General features: G+C 39.8%; 2 protein-coding genes across 2 annotated transcripts; one reads left to right on the top strand and one right to left on the bottom strand.

Annotated features, from left to right (window-relative positions):
* Positions 1 to 8,028: 8,028 nt before the first annotated feature.
* On the bottom strand, positions 8,029 to 10,125 carry LOC118344022. Its single transcript, XM_035683757.1, has one exon. The coding sequence runs from the start codon at positions 10,123 to 10,125 to the stop codon at positions 8,029 to 8,031; it is 2,097 nt and encodes a 698-aa protein (XP_035539650.1).
* A 6,484-nt stretch (positions 10,126 to 16,609) lies between these two features.
* Positions 16,610 to 19,485, top strand: LOC118344023. The gene is made up of 3 exons (XM_035683758.1): positions 16,610 to 16,838; positions 16,999 to 17,511; positions 17,692 to 19,485. The coding sequence occupies exons 1-3, from the start codon at positions 16,610 to 16,612 to the stop codon at positions 17,751 to 17,753; spliced, it is 804 nt and encodes a 267-aa protein (XP_035539651.1). The 3' UTR covers positions 17,754 to 19,485.
* Positions 19,486 to 25,307: the final 5,822 nt, after the last annotated feature.

A 25,307-nucleotide genomic window follows, 5' to 3' on the forward strand; every position in this document is an offset into this window, starting at 1 on the left:
TTGTTAGCAAAGATGATGACATACACATTCATCCCCACCTCCAGAAATTTTGCTACCTTACTAAGTTTCCAAATCTTTGCCATCATAGACTCCAGTATCCCATAGCTAATCTTCCTTTCTAACCACTGCTTTCCCACCAAGCTTCTTTCTCCTTTGTTCTTTATTTCCTCTGGAACAACATCATCTAAATCAACACAGAGTTTTTCATCCTCTGTTAGTCGAAGCTTTCCCCACTGAGCCTCCAAATTTTCCATTACCAAACGACCTTCCTCCTCGTTCATCTGCCGCGTTCCATCTTGTTCCACCACGCACCTCCTCAGTCTGCCAGGTGCTAACAGAAAACTGCTCCCACTCACAAGTGCTTTCCACCAGAATTCCGTTAGAATCTCCATGGGTGCTAATAGATTAAAGAAGGTTTTGGTAGTGGTCATCTTCCCTACTCAGAGTGCTTTTATCCCAGGGACGATGATCTTTGACAACATGCTTATGAGGCTCTTCATGCTATGAAGACAAGGCAGAAGAGGAAGACTGGGTCAATGGCCATCAAATTGGACATGTCCAAAGCCTATGACAGAATTGAGTGGTGCTTCCTGCAGGCTATGATGAAACAATTGGGTTTTTGTAAGAAATGGATAAGACTGATTATGAGTTGTGTTTCTACAGTGACTTATTTAGTTCTAATAAATGGGAGACCTAGTAGAAAACTTAAGCCAACAAGGGGACTAAGGCAAGGGGACCCTATCTCCCCTTACCTTTTTATTATTTGTACAGAGGGCTTAAGTGTTCTACTCAATTTTTCTGATGCAAGGGGCTTAACAAAATGGGTAACTATGGCTAGAGGGGGTACTAGGAGAAATCACCTACTTTTTGTACATGATTGTGTCTTGTTTGGTAGGGCCAAGTGCGAGGAATGGAAGAAGCTTATGGACTTGTTAAAAGTCTATGAAAAAGCCTCGGGTTAGTTTTTTAATAAAGAAAAAGCCTCGGGTCAGTTTTTTAATAAAGAAAAAACCTCTTTTTCTTTAGTTCAAATACCAAAGTTGAGGATAGGGAGCTTATTTTGAGGGATGGAGGCTCAGTGGCTTGTGGATGTTATGAGAGATACTTAGGTCTTCCAACAGTGGTGGGAAGATCAAGATATACTACTTTCAAGTGCATCAAAGATAGGATTTGGCAAAAGATAAGCTGCTGGAAAAAATAATTTTTTATGTACGATAGAAAAGGAGATATTGATAAAAGCTATTCTGCAAGCAGTACCCACATATACAATGAGTGTGTTTAAGCTTCCAAATAATCTATGTTCTGAGATTAATACCATGTTCTCGAGGTTCTGGTGGGGTAGTGCAAAGGGGGAGAAGAAAATTCAGTGGCAAAGTTGGGAAAGATTGGGGACTCAGAAGTTGAAAGGAGGAATGGGTTTTAGAGATCTTGATAGTTTTAACTCAGCCTTACTAGCCAAACAGGCTTGGAGATTTCTACAAAACCCAAAGTCTCTAGCTGCAGTAATTTTTAGAGAGAAGTATTTTAAGTCCAAGCATCTGTTGGATGCAAACTTGGGCTCCAATCCCTCTTTAATATGGAGCCCAAGTTTGCTTAATACCTGATCATCTTTTAAAGTTCAATCTCCTGTCAGAATTTTGGACAAAAATGCAAAGGTATGTGATTTGCTGGATCAAGGTGGAAAAGAATGGAATGAGGAGCTGGTGAAGGGAATCTTTATGAAGGAAGAGGCTGAACAAATCTACAGTATCCCTTTAAGTAAGTTGGGTTTAGAGGATAAGTTGATATGGGGGCATTCTAATAAGGGTCATTTCACTGTAAGAAGTGCTTATTACGTGGACCAAGAGAGGAAAGGAGCATAGAAGGGGGAAACTTCAAGGGAGCAAAAAAAAGTGCTATTATGGAAGAATATTTGGGGTTTGAGGGTACCAGGTATGATCAAGTCTTTTCTATGGAAGTTGGGGAACAATGTCTTACCTACTAAAAAGAATCTATGGAGAAGGAAGGTGGTGGAAAATGCATCATGTCCAATATGTTGGTGTGAAGAGGAAACTGCAATGCATGTTATATGGAATTGCCCTGCTGCTAAGGATGTTTGGGCAGTTTCTCTTCGAGTCATTCAAAAATGGTCTGCTAATGAAGATATTTTTCTAGTTTTCTAGGAGAAGCTGATGGAGAGATTGAAAATAGAGGAACTAGAACTAGTGGTTGTTCTAATGAGGTCACTATGGCTCAGAAGGAATTCCTTTATTTTTGAAGACAAGTTTAGAGGACCTGATTCATTGATCAGAGCAGCAAGAGCAGTGTTTGAAGACTTTCAAGAGGCTCAACTAAAGGACAAATCTAAGCCAAAGAGTGAAGGTATTTCAAGAAGTAGTTTTTGTCAAATGTGGATGAAGCCTTCACAAGGATGGATTAAGGAAAATTGGGATGCCTCTCTCAATAAACAAAATATGGGGCTGAGAGTTGTTTCAAGAAACGAAAAGGGAGAAGTATTGGCCTGTGCTTGTTACAAAAGACCCCCATTTTCTGCTTCTGTCATGGCAGAAACAGTAGCCTTGTGGTATGCTGTGGATTTATGCAATGAATTGGGCTTCAATAGAGTCATCTTTGAAGGGGATGCTCAACTTGTAGTGGAAGCTGTTAATAGTGAAGATGAGGATCTGTCTGCTATAGGCCACATCATTGAGGATATAAAAACAGTGTTTAAAGGAAGAAGTGATTGGAAAGTGAAGTTTATAAGAAGAGAAGGAAATGGGGTAGCTCATTTGTTAGCAAAAAATGCTTTAGATATAGTACAAGAACAAATATGGATAGATGATTGTCCAGATTGTATTCTTTTACAAGTTTTAAAGGAGTCAAATTGTACTAGTTTCACTTTTGAGTAATGAAATATACGAGGTTCTTTGTTTAAAAAAAAAAAAAAAAAACTCATACATGCTATATTACATTTTGATGGATGGTTTTTAATCTTTAAGCTTGTGGGACAGGAAAATAATTAAAGAGTTGATCATCTTTTTTCATAGAAAAAAAGTCAAGGGTGAATTACGAAAGATGGCCTTCACATAATTGTGTAAAAGGCCTATTTGGTTCTGGCTCATCAACATGTCAGATCACAATAGGCATAAAATTAACCTCCATTCTCCCTTAAACTCATATTTGAGGACTAATTTCACCCCATGCTCTAAATTGTTTACGTCTTTTAGTAGGCTCAAAGAATCAAAGTCCTCTTGGTCAATTGTCCACCTAATCAAGTGCAAGAATGCTGCCTGGATGTTTCAATAGCTAATTTATCACTTTAAGACAACGAAGTGGACAAAGGAAATGAAAGAAACTTGCTGCAGAATTTTCTATAGAAAATGAGGCAAAGGAGGGGAGAGGAAGAGTGCAAAACAACATTGTTTCTCTACAGCATCTTCTTCATGTTTTTCGGCAATACAATGGAAGATCTTTAATGAATCTTCTCCCCCATTGTTACTGCAACCAAACATTAGGCATACACTTACACATATTACTAACAAAATTTTAATAAATACAACTCAAGTAAAAAATAACTTCACTCATGTTGTAGCATGTTAACTATAACATTCTCCCCCTTAATGTATTGTTCATTAATTCCTAGTGTTTCTTTGAGTTTTATTTATTTATTTATGAAAAAGCAGTGGTTTATCCCATACAACACCTAGAGGGGGGGTGAATAGGTGCAGTTCAAATTATGTGGACTAATAAAATTTAATGGCAAGAAGCTAATAAAAGAAGACACAAATCATGCAAATAATCAACACAAGGATTTGGTCACGAAGTGGAAACTCATTTGAAGAACATCTTCAAATTCTAAAACCACTCCGGGTGTAAGCCACCACCTAAAATCCACTATAGAAAAAGTTCATTACAACCAATTTAGTGACACTCACAAAACCTTTGTAGTTCCTAAACTTGGCTTGCAACATCACGAGTGACCCACTCGATCTCTACACGCATGTAGTGTCGGAACTCCGACCTTCTATAGCTTTCCACGAGAACCTCTCGATCTCTGCATCAACAGCAGCTCCGGAAACCTTCCGGCCAACAAAACGTCCACTTCAATGGACTTTGAAAGAGGTTTGATTTTGAGAGTGGTGTGGTGGATTAGTGTTTGTCCAAAAGAGATTCACAAGGTGAGGAATAGGTTTCTCTCTTTGGCTCTTGAAACACTTAAGGTTTTGCTCTGTTTTTCCACACCACACAACAGAAATGATCTGTTATATTTATAGTCCCAGCAAGTCACGGCGCCCAAAGCATGAATTTTAGGTTGTCTTTGAACATTGGCTCGAGCGAGGTGTCGAGCGAAGGTCGAGCGCACGTTATCTTCTGAAACCGCTCGAGCGAGGTGTCGAGCGAGGTGTCGAGCGAACGTCTCTGGATGTCTCTGGATGGGTTCCGCTCGAGCGCCACGTCGAGCGCACATCGAGCGAACCACTCTGGATGAGTTCTGCTCGAGCGCCACGTCAAGCTCACCTCGAGCGAACCGCTCTGTCTTGGTTCCGCTCGAGCGCCAAGTCGAGCGCACATCGAGCGAACCACTCTGGATGGGTTCAGCTCGAGCGTTACGTCAAGCTCACCTCGAGCGAACCACTCTGTCTTGGTTCCGCTCGAGCGCCATGTCGAGCGCCCATCGAGCGAACCTCTCTGGAAGGTTTCGCTCGAGCGCTATGTCGAGCGCCCATCGAGCGAACCTCTCTGGAAGGTTCCGCTCGAGCGCCAGTCGAGCGCCAGTCGAGCCATGTTGAGCATACTTCAATATTTTTCATGTACTAATGCATCAACACTTGTTACAACTCAACTTTACATAGGTTTTCACAAGAATATGCCAATTGAACACATTTTTCCCTCAACAATCTCCCCCTTTGGCATTTCTGTGACAAAACCTCTAACCTATACATAGGACTTAATCCTAACACACCCAAATCAGGATTCCCATTATTTAGGCAAAAAGTCTTGAGCACATTGAGATATTTCTGCAAACTTAACAAACGGTTAAACGTACCAATAACAATATGCAAGAAATAATCTCATAAGCATAAACACTTGTAGCACAGTTCTCAGAAAAGACTTTTCATTAAGAATTAAAACATACATTGTTTTTCAATTTAGACAAACAATAGTAGCATGAGCAGCATGTGATACAAATAAAAATAGCTGCTCCTCCACAAAACAAAACAAAGCTGCCCCAACAAGCTTTCTTGCTACTCCCCCTAAATCTCTATACTACTCCCCCTTAATCTATACTCCCCCTTTTTGTCACAAACTCCAAGGGTGTCAACTGTCCCCACCAGATTGACTGCCATCTTCTTCATCAAGCCGCTCCTCAATATCGTCGAAGCGTTTAGTCACAAGCTGCTGAAAGCTGTCAACTTTGGCATCAAGATGATCAAATCGGGCTTCAAACCGAGCTTCAAGCCGGGCAAGGTACTCAAGAACCTGCTGAAGGCTGGGATCGACTGATCCCGCTGCCGGGCCCTGAGGCTGTGAACTAGATGGCTGAGAAGTGAAGGCTGAGATGTGGATGGCTGAGAGGAAGATGCAGGAGGATGCTCAACATCCAGTGGGTGAGGGGTAATGTGAGCACGACTCAACTGCATGGTCCTACGCCCAATGGGAGCCTTAAGAGGAACTCTAGGCTCATTAGGACGAAGCATAACAGTCTGAGAGAGGGCTAACCTAGTAATGAGGCAGGCGAGAGGCAAGCCAGTCCGTAATTTCGGGGAATTAAACGCCTCAAGCATGACCCGACACAGATGACTCCCCAGATCAATGGAGACATCATTTATCAATGCATACAAAAGAGTGGCGCGGTCAGGACCGACATCACTCTGATGACCAGTAGGATAAAGGTTTGTAAGGACTATCCTACTGAGAATGAGAAACTCGGGTGAAAAACGAGAGGTGAGAATGGGTGTCTTACCATCCCAACTCAAAAAATGACCGATTAAACATTGAACAATGACAGTCGGACTTGGAGGAGAAGTCCGTGTATATGGATAAGTGGGGTTTGCCACTCGCGGGGCATGTAGCAAGTCCGCAACCATGCCCGGAGTCACCCGGAAAACAATGTTCCGGAGACTGACTTCAAAAGAGCCATCATCAGCGATGGCATCAATATTGGAGTAGAACTCCTTAACCAACTCCACAGAAGGAGTGGGATGACCAGTGGTCAAGGCGAGCCACTGGCGAGACTCAAAAATGCGAGGAATTACCGTCTCAGAAAGCTCACCAAGGAGAACTTCCCGCTCAACAATAAGAGAACGGGTGGAAAAATTTTGAGTGTAGAGTTCTCTTGCATGAGGATTGCGAAAATGTGCTTGAGCGGGGGCTGGAGGATTTTGGCGTGAACGAACCCTTCGAGACATGATTGAAGCTGGACAAAATCAATGACCATTAGACAAGGCTAAAGGTAATGTGAAATGCCCAATGCTTGATGAATGCACATGCCTAATTGTGAACCAAGCCAAACGTATGCAATGTTGCTAAAACTATGTCAAAATGCACAATGCACAATGCACACGCCCACTAACACAATATAACAACCATTTTGCATTTTTGAGCACTTCAAACTCAATTAAGCCAAGATTGGGTTTTAAACCCAATGGAGAATCCAAGTCTCAATGCCAAACACTATCTCAACACTAGAATAGACAAACATGACCATGGGGATAATGTAGTAACAATGCATGATGAAAATATGAAATCAAACTTCATTGATGCATTTTACCGAGCACTTGGAGTGCATCCAAGTACAAACCAAATGAAAAACCCCTTGGGGGTTCTAAAAACCTCCTAAATACAAAGAGAATGAAAATGGACAACCAAGAGGTCCATCCAAACACCAAACAAACCAACAAGAAAACTCCATTTCGGAATCCCCAAATCCAAAGCCCTAGATTTCGAAATGCATGTATATGGAAAATGCATGAAGAAATTCAAGATAAAAACCGAAAATGATTGGAGAGAATCAAAGATTAGAGACTTACCGTGATTATAATGGGATTTCTTGAGAGAAGTCAAATGAAAACACACGGTGAGAAGAGAGAAATGTCGCGCAAGAAGGGGAAGAAGAAACGGCGCAGAGAGAAAGTAGCAGGCTGGGGAAAAAGAAAGGGGCGCGGGGCATTTTAAAACGCTTTCGCTCGAGCGGCAGTTAAGTTCGCTCGAGCGGAAGCCCAAAATTCTCAATACTCAAATTTCATCCAGTGATTCAAGCATTAATGAAGTCAATTTTGAAGCTTGAAAAACACATCAAATGTAAAAGAGCATCATATTATCACAATTTACGCAAGTAGTAAAAACAGAGTATCACATGTAAGATGAACATGCGTGTTTTGTGAGTCCCAACTCAATCAAGAAGTTTCAACCAAAATTGTGAGTGGGGTTAGGCTAAAACAAGAAACCATAAGTGCATGGGGAGCCTTTCCACGATACAGAAAGTAAAACCTAATGCTGCTAGGACCTAAATAGTTCTGTTTGAATTCATGCATTAGGATTGGCCTATTGAGTAATATGACCCCTTTTTCTTTTTCTTCTTCTTTTTCTTCTTCTTCTTCCTTCCTTTTTTTTTTTATTTTTATTTTTTTTTTATTTTTAGAGAATTTTCATAGGAAGAATTTTGATATATAATCATGAGGTCATCTAGCCCGTGGTCAATTCTGTATACACGTAGAGCTCCCTTACATCTTTGATTGCCTCCCCAAGAACTCACTGGTGGCAAAACAACAATTGTTTGAGCTGGAAGTGTAGTGTGTGAAGCAGGTCACAACTTACAAATAGTACATATGTTTTAAACCTTTGTAACTTATAACGGTACATGATACAATTTTCAAAAGATATAAGTACCTAATATTTTCAGAATTGACATCACGAACACTCTTTATCCCACGCAAGTGCAAAACATTATTCATGATTTTTGAGGAACACACACAACATGCTTTTAACAAACAGAACAAAAATGAACAACAACTATACAACAAAAAAGAATGCATGAATGCATGACCATCAGTCTATACCATGTCTGGTCTGCTCCTCCCCCTTTCTCATCCACACTTGTCTCACTTTTGGATGATTCACCTTATCAACCTTCTGTCTAGTAGTCAATTGGTCTAACTTCACATTGATAATCTCATTTTGTTTGGTCAAGACCATGACTTGGCTCCACAAGTTTTGATGCCCTTTTCTTGAGTAGGGCTTTTCAATTCTCTTAGGATGGTCCCTAAGCTCAAAACAGTTTGGTCGAATGTGACCAATCTTACCACAATTGTGACAAACGTGGTTTGCTTTGTGAACTTCATGTCTCATGGAGGGTGAAACATACCTGGAAGCATTCAAGAACTTCTTACTCTTTTTAGAAGGATAGACAATCCTACTTTTAGAGAAAGTAGGGGCATGATGATTTTTTAACTTGAAGCAATCTGGTCTAACATGACCAACCTTCCCACAATGATGACATATAGGGCTTGTGTTACGAGCTCCTTGTCTCTTGGGAGGTGGGACAGGCTTTTGCACATGTAAGGGTTTCTTACCCTTTTTCAAAAGTTGAGGTTTGCCATTCTCATTAGAAGCAGGAACAAACATTATTTTTCCTACCCTTTTGCATGGGATTTTTGAAGTTGAAGCCACATCAGATTTCCCTTCAATATATCCTATACCTCTCTTGTCACCAAAGGACTTTCCTGAGTTTAGGATTTTGTCAAGCTTTTGTTTCCCAGTAGACAAATTTTTCAACTTATCGTTTAACAAAATCAACTCACTTCCCTGCATTTTCACTTTATCCTCGAGTGACACATTCCTCTTTTGCAACTGATCGGTTAGACAATTTGCTTCATTCAATTTACCTTGGAGATCCTCATTTTCTCTTTTGCAAATATCTATATTCTCAATATGTGCTTTATTGAGTTTCCTCAATTTTACACACTCTTTGTACAACTTCTCATAGATTTCCTCCAACTCATCATCATCCCTGGATTCACTTCCGGATACACTCTCATTTTCAGACGTTGATTCACTTCTATGACTTTGGCCATCAACAGAAGAAGTGAATGCCATGTAGTTGCGATTTTTCTTTGGAGAGGGACTCTTAGAAGAGTCACTTGTCTCAGAATCATTATCATCCAAAGACGCACCCTTTGCTTTCTCTATGGCCTTTTTGTAATTTGCACACTCAAGGCGAATGTGCCCAAAACCATGACATTCATGACACTGAATATCAGATTGTACCCTGTCTTTGGTGGCTCTAGTATATTTCTTAGAGCTCATTTCCTTCTTTCCTGAACTGGAATTTCCATTAACTCTCTCAAACCTTTTCTTCTTATCTCCCCAATTCTTTCTATTTCTAGATACAAACATCTTCCTGAATTTTTTAGCATAAAAGGCTACTTCTTTGTCACTCATAGCCAACTCATCGGACGACTCATCAGATGACTCATTGATAGTGTTGAGGGCTATGGACTTATTTTTCTTATCCACAGGAAGAGTATGCTCATAGGTTTGTAGAGAGCCCACCAGCTCTTCAATTCTCATATTGTCCAAATCTTTGCTCTCTTCAATGGCAGTGACTTTGGGACGGAATCTCTCAGGAAGAGATCTGAGAATTTTTCTCACAATTCTATTCTCAGGGATTTTGTCCCCTAAATTAAAACTAGAATTGACAATATGATTGAGTTTGGCATAGAAGGCATCAAAAGTTTCATCATCTTTCATTCTAAGTTCTTCAAAACTTGTGGTTAGCATTTGAAGCTTAGAATTCTTAACAGCCTTGGTACCTTCATGGGTAACCTCAAGAATGTCCCAAGCTTGTTTACAATTTTCACACATGGAAATTCGCTTGAACTCCTCCTGGGACACAGCCATGAAAATCGCATTCAGGCCTTTGTTATTCCAACCACACTCGCTTATTTCATCCCTAGAATAATTATCCACACTTTTGGGAGTTTGAACTCCCTCAATGATAACAACTGGTTCTCTCCATCCTTTTGTTATGGACACCCACACTCGTTCATCCACAGACTTTAGAAACGCTTTCATTCGGACTTTCCAATAAGCATAGTTGTTTCCATCAAAATATGGTGGTGATGTGAGAGATTGAGACTTATCCATTTAAACTACTATAACAGGAACACACTCAGGAACTGAATCCTAGCGGAGTGAACCCGCTCTGATACCAATTGAAAAAGCAGTGGTTTATCCCATACAACACCTAGAGGGGGGGTGAATAGGTGCAGTTCAAATTATGTGGACTAATAAAATTTAATGGCAAGAAGCTAATAAAAGAAGACACAAATCATGCAAATAATCAACACAAGGATTTGGTCACGAAGTGGAAACTCATTTGAAGAACGTCTTCAAATTCTAAAACCACTCCGGGTGTAAGCCACCACCTAAAATCCACTATAGAAAAAGTTCATTACAACCAATTTAGTGACACTCACAAAACCTTTGTAGTTCCTAAACTTGGCTTGCAACATCACGAGTGACCCACTCGATCTCTACACGCATGTAGTGTCGGAACTCCGACCTTCTATAGCTTTCCACGAGAACCTCTCGATCTCTGCATCAACAGCAGCTCCGGAAACCTTCCGGCCAACAAAACGTCCACTTCAATGGACTTTGAAAGAGGTTTGATTTTGAGAGTGGTGTGGTGGATTAGTGTTTGTCCAAAAGAGATTCACAAGGTGAGGAATAGGTTTCTCTCTTTGGCTCTTGAAACACTTAAGGTTTTGCTCTGTTTTTCCACACCACACAACAGAAATGATCTGTTATATTTATAGTCCCAGCAAGTCACGGCGCCCAAAGCATGAATTTTAGGTTGTCTTTGAACATTGGCTCGAGCGAGGTGTCGAGCGAAGGTCGAGCGCACGTTATCTTCTGAAACCGCTCGAGCGAGGTGTCGAGCGAGGTGTCGAGCGAACGTCTCTGGATGTCTCTGGATGGGTTCCGCTCGAGCGCCACGTCGAGCGCACATCGAGCGAACCACTCTGGATGAGTTCTGCTCGAGCGCCACGTCAAGCTCACCTCGAGCGAACCGCTCTGTCTTGGTTCCGCTCGAGCGCCAAGTCGAGCGCACATCGAGCGAACCACTCTAGATGGGTTCAGCTCGAGCGTTACGTCAAGCTCACCTCGAGCGAACCACTCTGTCTTGGTTCCGCTCGAGCGCCATGTCGAGCGCCCATCGAGCGAACCTCTCTGGAAGGTTTCGCTCGAGCGCTATGTCGAGCGCCCATCGAGCGAACCTCTCTGGAAGGTTTCGCTCGAGCGCTATGTCGAGCGCCCATCGAGCGAACCTCTCTGGAAGGTTCCGCTCGAGCGCCAGTCGAGCGCCAGTCGAGCCATGTTGAGCATACTTCAATATTTTTCATGTACTAATGCATCAACACTTGTTACAACTCAACTTTACATAGGTTTTCACAAGAATATGCCAATTGAACACATTTTTCCCTCAACAATTTATTTTTATTTTATTTTTAAGAAGAGGACGGTACCTCAAGTTTATTGATTGCCCTCACTTGTGGCGGAGGAAAACCATGGTTACAAAAACTCCGACACTTGGGAGTTATAAATAATCAAAAAACCACAATACAATCTATTCCAAAACAACCACTACATAGCAACAATAAACATAAACAACCTGCAAAACAATAAAACCAAAACCAAAAGACCAATAAAATAGACCAATAAAGTTAGTGTTTCTTTGAGTTGTTGAAACTTTCCCTTTAACAATGCTTTGGTGAAACTATTAGCTTCTTGCTTCTCTGATTTGTAGAATCCCAACTCCACTTTACCATCGTCAATTGTTTCTTTAATAAAATGGTGATTGATCGCAACGTCTCTAGTCATATTTGTTTTGCCATTACTATGCCTGATTTGTTTTCACAATACAGCTTTTAGCATTGTCTCTCTTTTCACCAATATCTTCAAGCATTCTTCTCAACCAAATGCGTTGAGATGTGGCCATTGCTGCTGAAGTATATTTTGCTTGTTGAGAAAATTGACAAACTACTTGTTGATTCTTTGAGCACCAAGAGAACACACCAGACCGAAGAGAAAATGCATAACCTGAGATGCTATTCATATCATCAACACAACCTTGAAATAGCCATCAATATGACTATACCTCGTTGTAGGAGCTTGTTTCAGCTCTTATATAATGCTTTAATCAATTCGTACGTGTACTTTTTATTTTTCATCCGGAATGATAAATCTTTGAGGTTGCTCAATATAACATATCTTCTTTCAACTCCCCAATTAGAAAATTTAATTTAGCATCAACTTAATATAGTAATCAATCTTTATCAGTTGCTTAGGATATTAGAGCTCCCAAGGTATCTAAATGAATACAAGAGAAAAAGTTACATGAAAATCAAATATAGGGTGTTGTGAAATCCTTTTGGAGCTTGTCTTGCCTTGTTTCTTTGTACCGAGTCATCCACATTTTATTTCACTTTATAAATCCATTTCACACCGATAACTTCAGTTTCTTGTGGTTTATTGGCTAGCTTCCATGTTTTTGTTTTTCTCATTTACTTCAATTTCATTTTTCATAGCATTTCTCCCATTTCCTCCCAATTTCATTTAACTTTCTCGTCAAATATAACATCCCGATTAATGATTACTTTTTTGGTCGTCAAGCTATGCATCCTATAACCCTTTGATATTGAACTATAGCCAACAAATATGCACTTTTCCCTTGGGATTTGAGCATAGCAAATACAACCAAACACTTTAAGAATATGCTTGATTGATGATTTTATAGCCACTTCATTGTTCAAATGGTATTTGATTACCCATGTCTTTCATTGGACATCTATTAAAAAAAAAAAAAAAATTAGGTGTGTGCAGCTTCAACCCAAAAAGGTTCTCGATCGGTAAACCCTTCTCATGAATTTAGCCATCTCAAATGCTGCTTGATTCCTTCGGATACTCCATTTTCTTGTGAAGTACAAACTACAATCAATTGCCTTTCAAGATCTTGATCTTCTCAAGATTTATGAAATTCACATGATAGATATTCCTCAACTCTATCACTTCTCAAGACTTCAACGGAATGGTCACTTTGCTTTTCACCAAGACATTTAAACTTTTTGAAGGTATTGAGTACTATTTATTATTTCTCATGAAATAACCCATGTCTGCGTTAGGCAGAGTGTGGTCTCTCAGACAATTTGTCTGTAGAGAGTTTTAGAAGTTAAGACCATACCAATCACAAAAGAATTTGTGTACTGATGGAGTCCCAACTGTGAGTAGTTGGCTCGTAATCTGAGTTTTTTTCCTGTATGTATCAGTCACAGCTGTAACTTCGCTTTTATGAATGAATGCAGTCTATTTCCCATAAAAAAAAAAAATCAATAAAGGAAATGAAATGCCTATTTTTTGAATGAGAAGGGGTTTGCATAGGTGCGCAAGCATCCATATGCACCAACTCTTAAAACCTCTTTAGCTCTCCGTGTCATTCCTTTTGAAATGGTTGCTGGTGATGCTTCCCAAGAGCACAACCTTTCACAAAGTTCATTTTTCTTATTAATAGTAGGAAGTCCTTGCACCGTATTCTTCTTAAAGAGTAGCTTGAGGATCTGAAAACTCAAATGACCAGATCTCTTATGCCACAACTAACATTCATCAAATACACCAACATTCAAAGCACATCTATTGCATATTTGAAGGTAAGTGGAAAGATTTTTTTTTTTTTTTTTTACATTCTAATTCCAGCCACAACTAGTTTCTCCTTCCCTTCATTATAAGTTGTTGAATCATGGCCTTCAAAAATGAAGCACATAACCATGTTCTATGAATTGTCAAGCACTAAACAAATAAAATTTCATGAATGAGCTTCTTCCCCTCTTTGGTTTGAGTTCCAATGCTACAATTTCTTTAACATCAAGTACTGCACCATTTCCTATCTTCACTTTGGTGTCATCTGATTGCTATAGCCACTATCTAACAACCAAGCATCATGTTTCTTTTTAGAAACATGTTGGCAAGCATAAAACAAACTACTTTCATTCTTTCTTTCACCTTCTTTCTTCTCTGATTATTCTTCAATCTACAATCTTTTTGCAAGTGACCAAACTTCTTACAATGATTTCATTGTGCTTTCCTCAAAACCAACAATCTTTCTCAAAATTACCACACTTCTTACAAAAATTACACCTTGTGAAGAGTCTTGATTGCTTGATCTTTTCTCCAATTGCCTCTTCCTCTTGCTTGTCTACCTTCTCTAAAGAATCTCCTTCACCATATTCATGAGCTGATTTTCTTTTAATACTTTTTGCAGTACTAGCAAGCTTAGATTGAAATGATCTAAACTATCTATAAACTTTTCAGAGTGTCTTTCCAATCTTTGCTTCAGAGATTTCAATGAACTCAACAACTCTTCGACACCTAATCTGGAGAGAACTTTAGCCCCCATTTTTCTTTGAAGTCAGGATATCAGATTCAGGAATTTGATATCCTGACTCTACCATGTCCTATAAGTCTATGGAAACAAGCTAACGTTTCATTTTTATACACAAAAATTGTAATTTCTACATAGAAAGATAGAAACTTGAACACTGCTCTGATACTAAATCTGTGGGATGGATGTTACAGCAGCTGATTGATCACCACAAGACAAAAAAGTTGACAGAAAACAAAGGGAATGAAAGGAACTTGGGACAGAATCTTCTACTGAAAATTAAGGCAAAAACAGGGTAGAGGAAGAGAGCAAAACAACATTGTTTTCTTTATTGCTTTCTCATTTTTTCCCCAAAAATACAAGGAAGCTTTTTTTACAAAGTTTCTTCACCCGCTTTTACACATGACCAAACATTAAACATACACTTCCACCTAATACGAGCCAAAGTTTACAAAACACAGCTAAAGTAAAAAAAAATTAACTATATTGCATTAATATTTTGTAGCACATTTACTATAACAAAGTCACACAATGCATGCTATGGGTGCGCTTCGAAGAGCAGCAAGGTTAAGTTTATATATCAATATTTGTAGTATGGGAGCAAATATCAAAATAGAGTAATGCTACAATGCCTCCGTAGTTATAGCGCTCACTTTGTCCCATTGACGTAGTACATGTGGTACCACGTGCCTTATTAAAAAATTAAAAATACAAACATAAAAATGATAGAGGAAATCTAAGATTTTAGTCTTCATCTTTTATATTTTCGGACGCCATTTTGTTTTGAATATATATATTTTTTAATAAGCCATATGGCACCAAATGGTGGTGCCACATCAATAAGGCAAAGTGAGCGATATATCCGGGGAGACATAGTAGCATTTCTCATCAAAATAGTATGTGGCCATAAGAAAGTGATTCTTTGTGCTTGCATGCATGGATCAGAATTAGAAAGGCACCACCACCTTTGCCTAGACAAAGTTGGAGAAACCTAGAGAACCGGTCATTATAGAAGCATAAGTGTTGCTCCTTACTACAAGTACCATATTTATGCTAAGAATGAAAGCCTTCTCAAACTATACTTCAAACAAGTTGCAAGAATTTTTTGCCCATAAGCAGCGTTTCTAACCATTGTTTCTGACACAGTACTTCCATCAATTGAATTTTGCCAAGGTCTTGTGTATCCTTGTGGTTTCTACTACAACTACAGGCCCACCAAAAGTCTTAGGTAATATATGAACATACAAAGGCCTACACAAGTCAGCAATCACCCAAATGGTATTTGCAGACAGTGCTGACCTGCTACCACTCTTAACTCTATAAATAGGAAGGATGAATCTTCATTAAATCAAATACAATCATTAGTTATAGCAGGTAATGCTTCCTCGAACATTTGTCATCCCTACATTTGCATAGTTTTGTTTAATCAATAAACAAAAATTTATTGAGCATAAAGTAGAGACCTGAGTATAGGAGACATATACAAGAGCATATGCATATTCATTTGGCATAGTTATAATTGAATCTCTTAGCCACATGGCCTCTTTCCTAATAACTTGAGCCCGTGATTGAAAATTTGTCTCTTAACAATTCATGCTCCCGTACTCCTTGTCGAGGGTCAGTTCACAGTCGAGATTAGTCGAAATGCTATTCCTAGATACCCGATGCCAATAAAAAAAACAATTCATGCTCTGGTGCCTTATTCTCCAATAATGTTGTGGTACTGACGTGCCAAAATATTTTCTAGTTGATTACTGAATTTGTTAGGATTTGTCACCAAAGAGTTATGCCCCATGCACTAGTAACATAACTCTTAATGTACTCAACGTCTTGGAGGAGTTAGATTTTCTTTGGTTTAGCTCAAGTAAATTTAGTTTTCATTTTCCACTTTCTAATTCGATCTTCTTTTAAGTTAAATGCGCTGATGGGATCAAAATTCATTGGAGAATTCATATTAAAATTAGAGTAAATACTAAAATAGTCATTATGGGTGGTTCCACGTTTGAATAGGTTGATTCTTATAATTTAATTTTGAACTTATAAGTAATGCTTGATACAATTTTAAGGTGTGTAAGTCCTACGTAATAATTTTGAAAAAAAATAAGATCCATCGTTAAAAAAATTTTATATAAATTCCAAATTTATTTTATTTTTTTCAAACAAAATGTACGAAATTTGCACACCACGGTAAATATGACTTCTCTTGAACCTACCCTCTGTGCATTTAACGTTGATTATTCCATGAGGCCCGTGCAAATTGCAATACAGGACAAAAAAGATGTTGACCTCACCAAGAGGGAGCGTTTGGTTGGTGATGGGGCCAAGAACCAGGAACCAGCTAGCACCTTCTATAAATCCCTAGAATTGGAGACCCATTTCTCTTTCAAACAGCCCTATGAACAAGACCGAACCCAACTCGTAGGTCTCCAATTATGCTTTAGAGACTTAAGTCCATCAACCTCTACAATTACCAATCATGCGAGCCCATCATGCCACAATCTCAAACCATAAGCCCAGCACGTCACGTATGGCATCCTCCCCGGAAGACCCACGCCCTCGAGTGGTCTCCTCTCATTGTTGAGTGGCTTCCGGGCGGAGAGGAGTCCCTGGCAAGAACATAAGTGGCAACAGAGCCAACAGAAATCTCTCTTACCTTGTTGCGGAGAAGGTCATTGTAACCACGAAGCACAACAACGATGAGCAGTACCTCTGTGTAATCTATTTCACCTTGACTATTACCTTCAGAGCAAACACAAAGCTACCCTGCTGTGTAGCTTGTCCAATCGGACCAACTGGTCACAATTCTAGCTCAATCCAACGATATGCACGCAGGTGCACTTTCGATGGGGTTGCCAATGGGTTTCAACCGCTATCAGTGGCTTCCAACCAATTAGGTTCAACAAGAAGAATGATGAATAGCTTCCATCGTGTGTTTTCGATGCCAAAGAATGTTTCTAGTGAGAGTCTAACATACAAGGATGCTGGTGTCGACAATGATGCTGGCTCTGAACTTGTTCGTAGGGTTGCCAAAATGGCACCGGGAATTGGTGGCTTCAGCGGACTTTTCCTTCTCGGTGACTCATACCTTGTTACAGGTACAGATGGTGTGGGAACTAAACTTAAGCTTGCATTTGAAACTGGAATCCATGAAACTACTGGGATTGATCTGGTTGTGATGAGTGTCAATGACATCGTTACTTCTGGAGCAAAGCCATTATTTTTGAAGATTATAATCTTATATTTTTATACTGATTATAATCTCAGTGACTTTACAGTTGTCATGATAGAAATGGCTGGGCTTCAACTTGACAATTTTACATATTCTTTGGTTATATAAGCTTGCGCTCAGTGCTTGATCGTTGGAGAATGTGGGACGGTGCAGTCAGTTGTTATAGGGAAAACCTTTTTGAGAATTTATGTATCCTTCAGCATGATCGGGCTTGCAAGGCGGTGTTCGTGTAAATGACTGTGAGAGATACGATTTCTTGAAGCTCCATGATTGCAGGATATGTTGCTTACAACTCTCTGTCAGAGGCTCTTAACGTGTTTCGACACATGAAGCCAGCAAATGAAAAGCCACACTCAGTATCTTTGGTCAGATGTGATGGAGATTTAATAGAAAAAGTGAAAAGGCACAAGGAAGTCATGTCAAATGCTTATGAGCTGCTAAGAAAATACACACGCCACACATTTTGCAACCAGATTGCCTTACTGGCTTCCCAGAATTAGATGAAGAATCGTTCTCAGCAAAGCCTAGTTTTGCCCTTTGGTGTCATGGTTATAACCATATGCCTTGCTACGACTGGGCGAATAATAAAAGTGTCCAATAAGTTCTTGGTGTTCAAGGGAGGGCAAACCATTTTTGGCAGTACTGTAATACTACCTTAGCGTACACTACAACAGTCACCAATGTTGTTGGTTATCACCTCACAAATGCTGACCTATGACTTCTCGTATACAGTGGTGATCATGACGTTTTAGTTCCAAACATTGGCGCACACGAGTGGAGAGTGTGGTCTGTTGATGTTCAAACTACTAGGAACACGAAAAAGTTTATCAATGGTTATTCCACTTTGACATATCCTACTGTAAAGGGAGCTCATTGTCCTATTTTTTTCCCTCAAGGTCCTTATAATGACAATGCATTGGCCCTTTGATAGAGGAAGAGATTCCTTTGTCGAAGCGAAATCTGATATCGTGGTCAAGATTGGACTTAGGAAGGGTTCCCGTTCCTTTGCTGAAGCTCGCTCCAGCTGGTTTCACTGAAAAGAATGGCACTGTAGGTGATATATGGGAAACTATCTCAGGCAGTGATCTTGTGTTGATACTGATATCTGACTCCATAAAGGCTGTTAATTATGAAAAATTATTCTCCCACATGAAGCCAAATAGCATACTTGGGCTTCCCCATGGTTTTATTTTTGGCCATTTGCAGTCAATGGGGTTTGATTTCCCCAATGACAACAGTGTGATTGGAAATCTACTTGTCCTTCAAACTTCACTCTATGGTGTATATGTCCTGCATGGTGATCTTGACTTCTCATATGACCCGTGGCCTAGTATCTCTGACAGTGCAAAGGATTTAGTAAAGAGAATGCTTGTTCGAGATCCTAGAAGGCGCCTAACTGCACAAGAAGTTTTGTTGGCTGGAATCAAGGATCCTGTACGCCCTGGGGTCAAGGATGCAACCCGAACTTGTTTAGCTGCTGGAATAACTGTCCGTATGGTTGCTGGTGAGTGGTGACAATATAAACACAGCTAAGGCCATTATTAAAGAGTTTGGTATACGGACGGGTGATGCAGTGGCAATAAAAGGACCATAATGTCTCGTGAACAGATAAAGGACACTGTACCAAGGATTCAGGTACCTTGGCGTCCAATTCGAGAAATTTGTTTGGTGAGGTTGTTGCTATTACTGGTGATGGAATCAAGGATGCTCCAGCTTGGCATGAAGCAGACATTGGACTTGCTATGGGCATAGCAGGAACAAAGGTCGCAAAAGAAAATGTTGATGTCATTATATTGGATGGCTATGGGCGGGTTACGGGTTCCTGCATGTAACAAATCCGGGCCGGTACTTATATAGAAAAATATTTTTTAATTTTTATTTTTTTAGGTTTTAATATTTTGATTTTTTTTTTTTTTGGTTCATTTCTAACAACTAAATAGATAGAAATTCAAAAGGAAAATGCATATTATGCTTCTTTTTTTTCTTTTTTCTTTTCACTCACGTCTGTATATCATTTTCACTTTCAACCCGAAAGGAAGATTCCTTTCAAGACTACATATAGATATTGAATACTTTACCGCCATATTAGCCAACGCTTTACAACTTCAAGGTGGTCACAAGTTTTCCAACTCTTGGACTTTGACCCTGTAAAGGAAAAGGAATGTATCATATGGGTGTGATTAAAACTGTACTGAAACAAAGAAAATTACATTTTTTTTTTTTTTTTAAAGAGTTAGGGACACAAGTTCAATAGTATCTCTTGGTCCAAATTTATTTCAAAAAATCCTCATATATGACGGAGGAAAACCGTATAAACAATTTTACAATTGGAGTATACAAGAATAAAAAAAATAAAAAATAAAAACCCCAAATCCAAGTGTGGAGACCGAATTATTAAGACCAAACTATTAACAAAAAAATCCAAAACTAATTCACAGCATAAAAAACCAGCAACTATACTTCTTGAATAAAAAATCAACCCAACTATACTCCTTAATGACATCTTAAAGACGGAGTGCCACATCTATCTAGCCTGACCATCCCTCTCACAACTTGAGGAAGCCTATCCAGTATCCATCTGATCATATATCCTATTAACCCCAGCTTCTCCATCTCTAGCAAGCAAATCAGCTACTCTATTTCCCTCACGGAAAATATGCAAAACTTTGAAGTTTATTCCTTCCAAATTCTCTAATAAAGTCTCCCAGAAGTCCCATAAGTACCAAACATTGCAAGTTTTTTAAGATAACCAATGAACAACTAATGTCGAGTCACACTCAATTTCCACATTATAAAACCCAAATTCTTTGCACACAGCAACACCATGACATAAAGCCCTTAACTCGGCTTTATTATTGGTTCCGAAATCCAGAAATTCTGAGAAAGCAGCCATAACATTGCCGACATGATCTCTAATCACACCACCCCCTCCACATGTTCCTGGATTTCCCCTACAACTTCCATCTACATTTAATTTTACCCAACCCTCCATAGGCTTGGCCCATGATACTGCAGACAGCTTCGAGCCATTGACTTGTTTTATAGGCAAATCCATGGCTAGAAGAATATTTATATCACTTGAGGAGATCTTACGACACTTATTAATCTGAGTAGAAATATGGCTTAACCAAAACTTCACATCCCTCCAAATAGCTTCAACCGATTCCTCCACTGATTCCATTCTAGCCTTACATCTTCTCACCCATAATTTCCAAGAGATCAAGTCTGGAATTAAACCCACCATAATGCCTCTCCGAGAACATCGTTTCACACACCTAAACCATGCTGAGACTCGGCCACGCCAAGTCGAGCTCCCCATGCAATGGACACCCAATTCCACAAATGCTCGACGCCACATGGCTTTAGCAATATCTCCATTACATAAAATGTGATCCAATGTCTCAAACTTCCCCTCTCCACAACAATTACATTTAGACGCAAGCGGTATACCAGTGGACATAACATGGGCATCAACTGGCAAACATCGGGACCAAGCTGTCCACATACAAACTGCTACTCTTTTCAGAAGGTATTTATGCCAAATCCAATCCTTCCAAGGAAGATCATCTCTTCGAACTCTTATCAAGTCCCATGCCAAAGCTACTGAGAAAACACCATCCCTAGACGGCTCCCATACAAAAACATCAGTCCCTGCTTTACCTGCCATAACAAATTGCATCACTTCGGTTGCCCTGTTTTCTCCAATCAAACCCACTAGAGCAACTTCATCCCACTCGTTTCCCACCCATAAATCCCTCACTTTTAGTGTATGATTTTCTATGTTCTGAACCTGCACACTAAGTGGACCTGAAGACAACCACTTTATCATGACAAAACGAGTTACTACCTTCCCTTACCCTTACTTTTGTATGCTCATACACCTCTGGAAAAACCTGCACAAGGGACTTCCAGAACCTTGATCCCTTGTTCTTCGAAACAGCCATACCAAAATTCCGGTCCTTCACATACTTGGCTCGAAAATATTGTGACCAGAGATTATCAATAGATAACAACCTCCACACAAACTTCATATGCATGGATTTTTGCACTTCATACAAGTCCCTAATCCCAAGCCCTCTTTCACTTGTCGGTTTACAAATATTCGACCTTGGTATCCATTTTCTCTTGGCCTTTCCATGAAACTCTAACCCAAAAGAAAGTAGAGAGGAAGGAGCTTATCTTTGATAAAACTACTTTCAAAACATTCAAAACTGCCAATTGATGTGTAGCCGCGGAAGAGAATACATGTTTTATAAGCATGAGACGCCCACCCTAGGACAGAGATTTTAACTTCCATCCTGTCACTTTATTATGAATTTTGTTCACTAGAGGCTCCAAATCTCTAGCTCTTAATCGACCCGTGACCAAAGGAACTCCCAAGCACGTGTTAGGAAACAACCCTTCTGCAAAACCTTTAAGTCTGAGAAGTCCACACGTCCTAGCATAGCTCATCCTCTTGGACATAAACAGAGTTGACTTCTCCTTATTAATTAATTGACCAGACCAACCTGCATATTTTTCCAAGGTCCTCAAAAGCACCTTAATAGATCTCCTCTCCCCATTTGCAAAAATAAGGAGGTCATCCGCATAAAGAAGATGTGACACCAACAGAGTTCCTCTAGGATGAAAAAAGGCACCGATTCTTCTATTATCAAAAGTTTTCCGTAATAGCCGAGTAAGTATTTCCTGCATGATAATAAACAAATATGGAGAAAGGGAATCTCCTTGCCGCAAGCCCCGTGTAGGCTTGAGAAACCCTTTATAAATTCCATTCATCATGATCGAGAACCAAGGGGATTCCACACATGTCTGTACCAAACTACAAAATCGATCTGACAAACCAAATCTCTTCAACACCAAGCATAAAAAAGGCCAGTCCACTCTATCATAAGCCTTTGCCATGTCAATTTTTAACATAACATTTCCTCCAGTAGATTTATGATTTATAGAATGGACCATCTCTTGGGCTAGCGTGATATTTTCAAAAATACTTCTTTTGCTCCCAAGAGATCATAAGAGGCATCAAACTAGCCATTCGGTTCACAATAATCTTTGAAAAGATTTTATAAGCAACACTACACAACCTTATAGGTCAAAACTTGTCAAAACTTTTAGGGTCCTGCACTTTAGCTATTAGCACTATATATGAAGTAGAATAAAATCTCGGCAATGGAGTACCTTGAAAAAAATCACACGCAGCTTCAACAACGTCCTTTTTAACCGTCTCCCAACAATGGATAGAGAAAGCAGAACTAAAACCATCCGGCCCAAGACTACTATTCTTAGTAATGGACGATAAAGCATTCCAGACCTCCTATTCAGTTAGCTCTTTAGAAAGAACCAAATTTTCTTCATCACTAACCACTAAGGATACTAAGTCCCCCAATTCTGGAATAACATTTGGCCCCTGTTCTGTAAGGAAGTTCCGAAAATAATTTAGTGCTTCCATGTGAATTATTTCTGGCGTTTCCAAGACCACCCCATTTGGCAAAACCATTCTATTAATCGCCGAAGCTTTCCTACGTTGATTCACAAAATCATGAAAGAATCTCGTATTCCTGTCACCCTCTTTAAGCCACTTCCTCTTCGCCTCTGAGCCAACCGAATTTCTTCTCTATGTTCCCATAACTCCAATTCAGCTTTAGCACGTAAATACTCACCTTCCACATCCAGGGCATGTCCATCCTGAAGTTGGCATTCAAGAAATTCCATGCGTTCTTCTAAGACCTTGATCGCATGGTCCACTCGACCAAATACTTCTTTATTCCAAACTCTATGAGACGATTTAAGCCTCTTAAGTTTAGCTGCCAATCGAATCAAATCCGTCCCAGGAACCTCCCCACTCCACACATCTTCCACACATTTCTTAAAGCTTTCATGTGTGCACCACATACCTTGAAACCAAATCGGATGAAGGTCATATCCAGTCATATCCCTAACAAAATTTATCAACATTGGACAATGATTAGAGGATTGCCGTTTCAGGTACTCCATATGAACCTGTGGCAAACAGAGGATCAGTGCAGTATTCGAAAGGGCTCTGTCAAGACGCGCTCAACTCCACGACGTACCCCTATGTCCATTGCACCACGACATTTTATAGCCACTATAATTCAACTCTAGAAGGCCACAATTATGGATTTACGAATTAAACTCTGCCATTGCCAATAAAGGCCTTTGATGTACTCTCAACCGCTCACCATCCTCTCTGATAGAGTTGAAATCTCCCACTACAATCCAAGGTACATCATCCTCCATTGCACCCTCTATATCATGCCATAATTCTCTTATTTCCCCTTGAGTACACTATGCATATACAAAAGTCATAAAGATTTTTAAAATTATTCACTGTGAAACAACCCGATATTAATTGATCAGACATATCACATACATCAAATGTTAATTCTGTCTTCCAAAAAATCCAAAGTTTCCCGCCCATGGCTTCATTAGAGCAATAAGAAGAAAACCCAAGATAATCAGCCCAATAAACCATACACAGCTCTTCCATAAAAGGTTCAGGAATTGCCAGAACAAGAGGCTTATACTTCCTTACCAAACTCTTTAATCTTCTTTTAGATGTGCCCAATCCGTGCACGTTCCACACCAAGATTCAGTCTATCATAAATTTAATTTCTCAGGACGGGAAGCAACCCTCCTCGAATGTCTTAGATTATAATTTGTAAGTTTTTGCACACATGATGCTGGAGACAGCAATTCTGAGTCTGGTCCATACCCCTTGTCACTTGCCATCTTATGTGAATTTCCATGTTCTTCCTGATCCGAGTGAAACGCCTCATCCGGTATGGCCAGACTGCCCTTGTTCTCACTTTCTAAAATTTTGAACATAACATCATGTTGCCTACCTTCATCAGTTAGCCTTTCACAAGCAAAAAACTCTTGCACTGCCATATCATTTTTGACATTTAGAACCTTTAAAACCTGCTCCCCAGACTTCCCAGTCACAAAAAAGTGACTCACTAGGCCATCTTCGTGCGATACATCCATCTCCTCTTCACTACCCGCTGGCACCATATCTACCACCATCTTCCCTTTATCGACCCCACTTACATCCTCAGATATAATGATTGTATTTGACCCACCAACAACTAGTTCATTGCTCTCTAGCATTTTCTGGGCACAGCCCTCTGGACCTTTGTGTTGTATGTCCTCTCTCTCTTCAACAATAATATTCTGATCCACATCTAGCTCTTCCTTCTCACTAGTAACTAGATCATTACTCACTTCCTTCTCCTTATTTCCACCTGGATCTCCAACCTTCCACACTTCAGTTCATTTTCCTTTCTTGTCAAACTTTTGTAAATCTCGATTTTCCACTTTAAAGTCCTTCAACCCAACCCTACAAACAACGTCCGTATGACACTGACAGCAACATTTTCGACAATATGAGCCCTGTTTCTCATATCTCACTTCTTGCCAAATCTTCTGATGAGCCGAGACAACAATGGGAAAACTTTGAACGTGCATCCGACGCCCTAGTCTTATTCAAAGTTGCATTATCAGTCCCCAAGAATCTGCCAAACCTCATTGCAATTATTTGCAAACAATCAACTCTATACATATGCATCGGTAAACCTGGCAAAAAGATCCATTGAGCCGCTGTTGATGGCTCCTTCTTAAGGTCAAAATATTTTGTCCACCTAA

Source organism: Juglans regia, chromosome 12 (assembly GCF_001411555.2).
Source record: "Juglans regia cultivar Chandler chromosome 12, Walnut 2.0, whole genome shotgun sequence".
NCBI classification, from domain to species: Eukaryota; Viridiplantae; Streptophyta; class Magnoliopsida; order Fagales; family Juglandaceae; genus Juglans; species Juglans regia.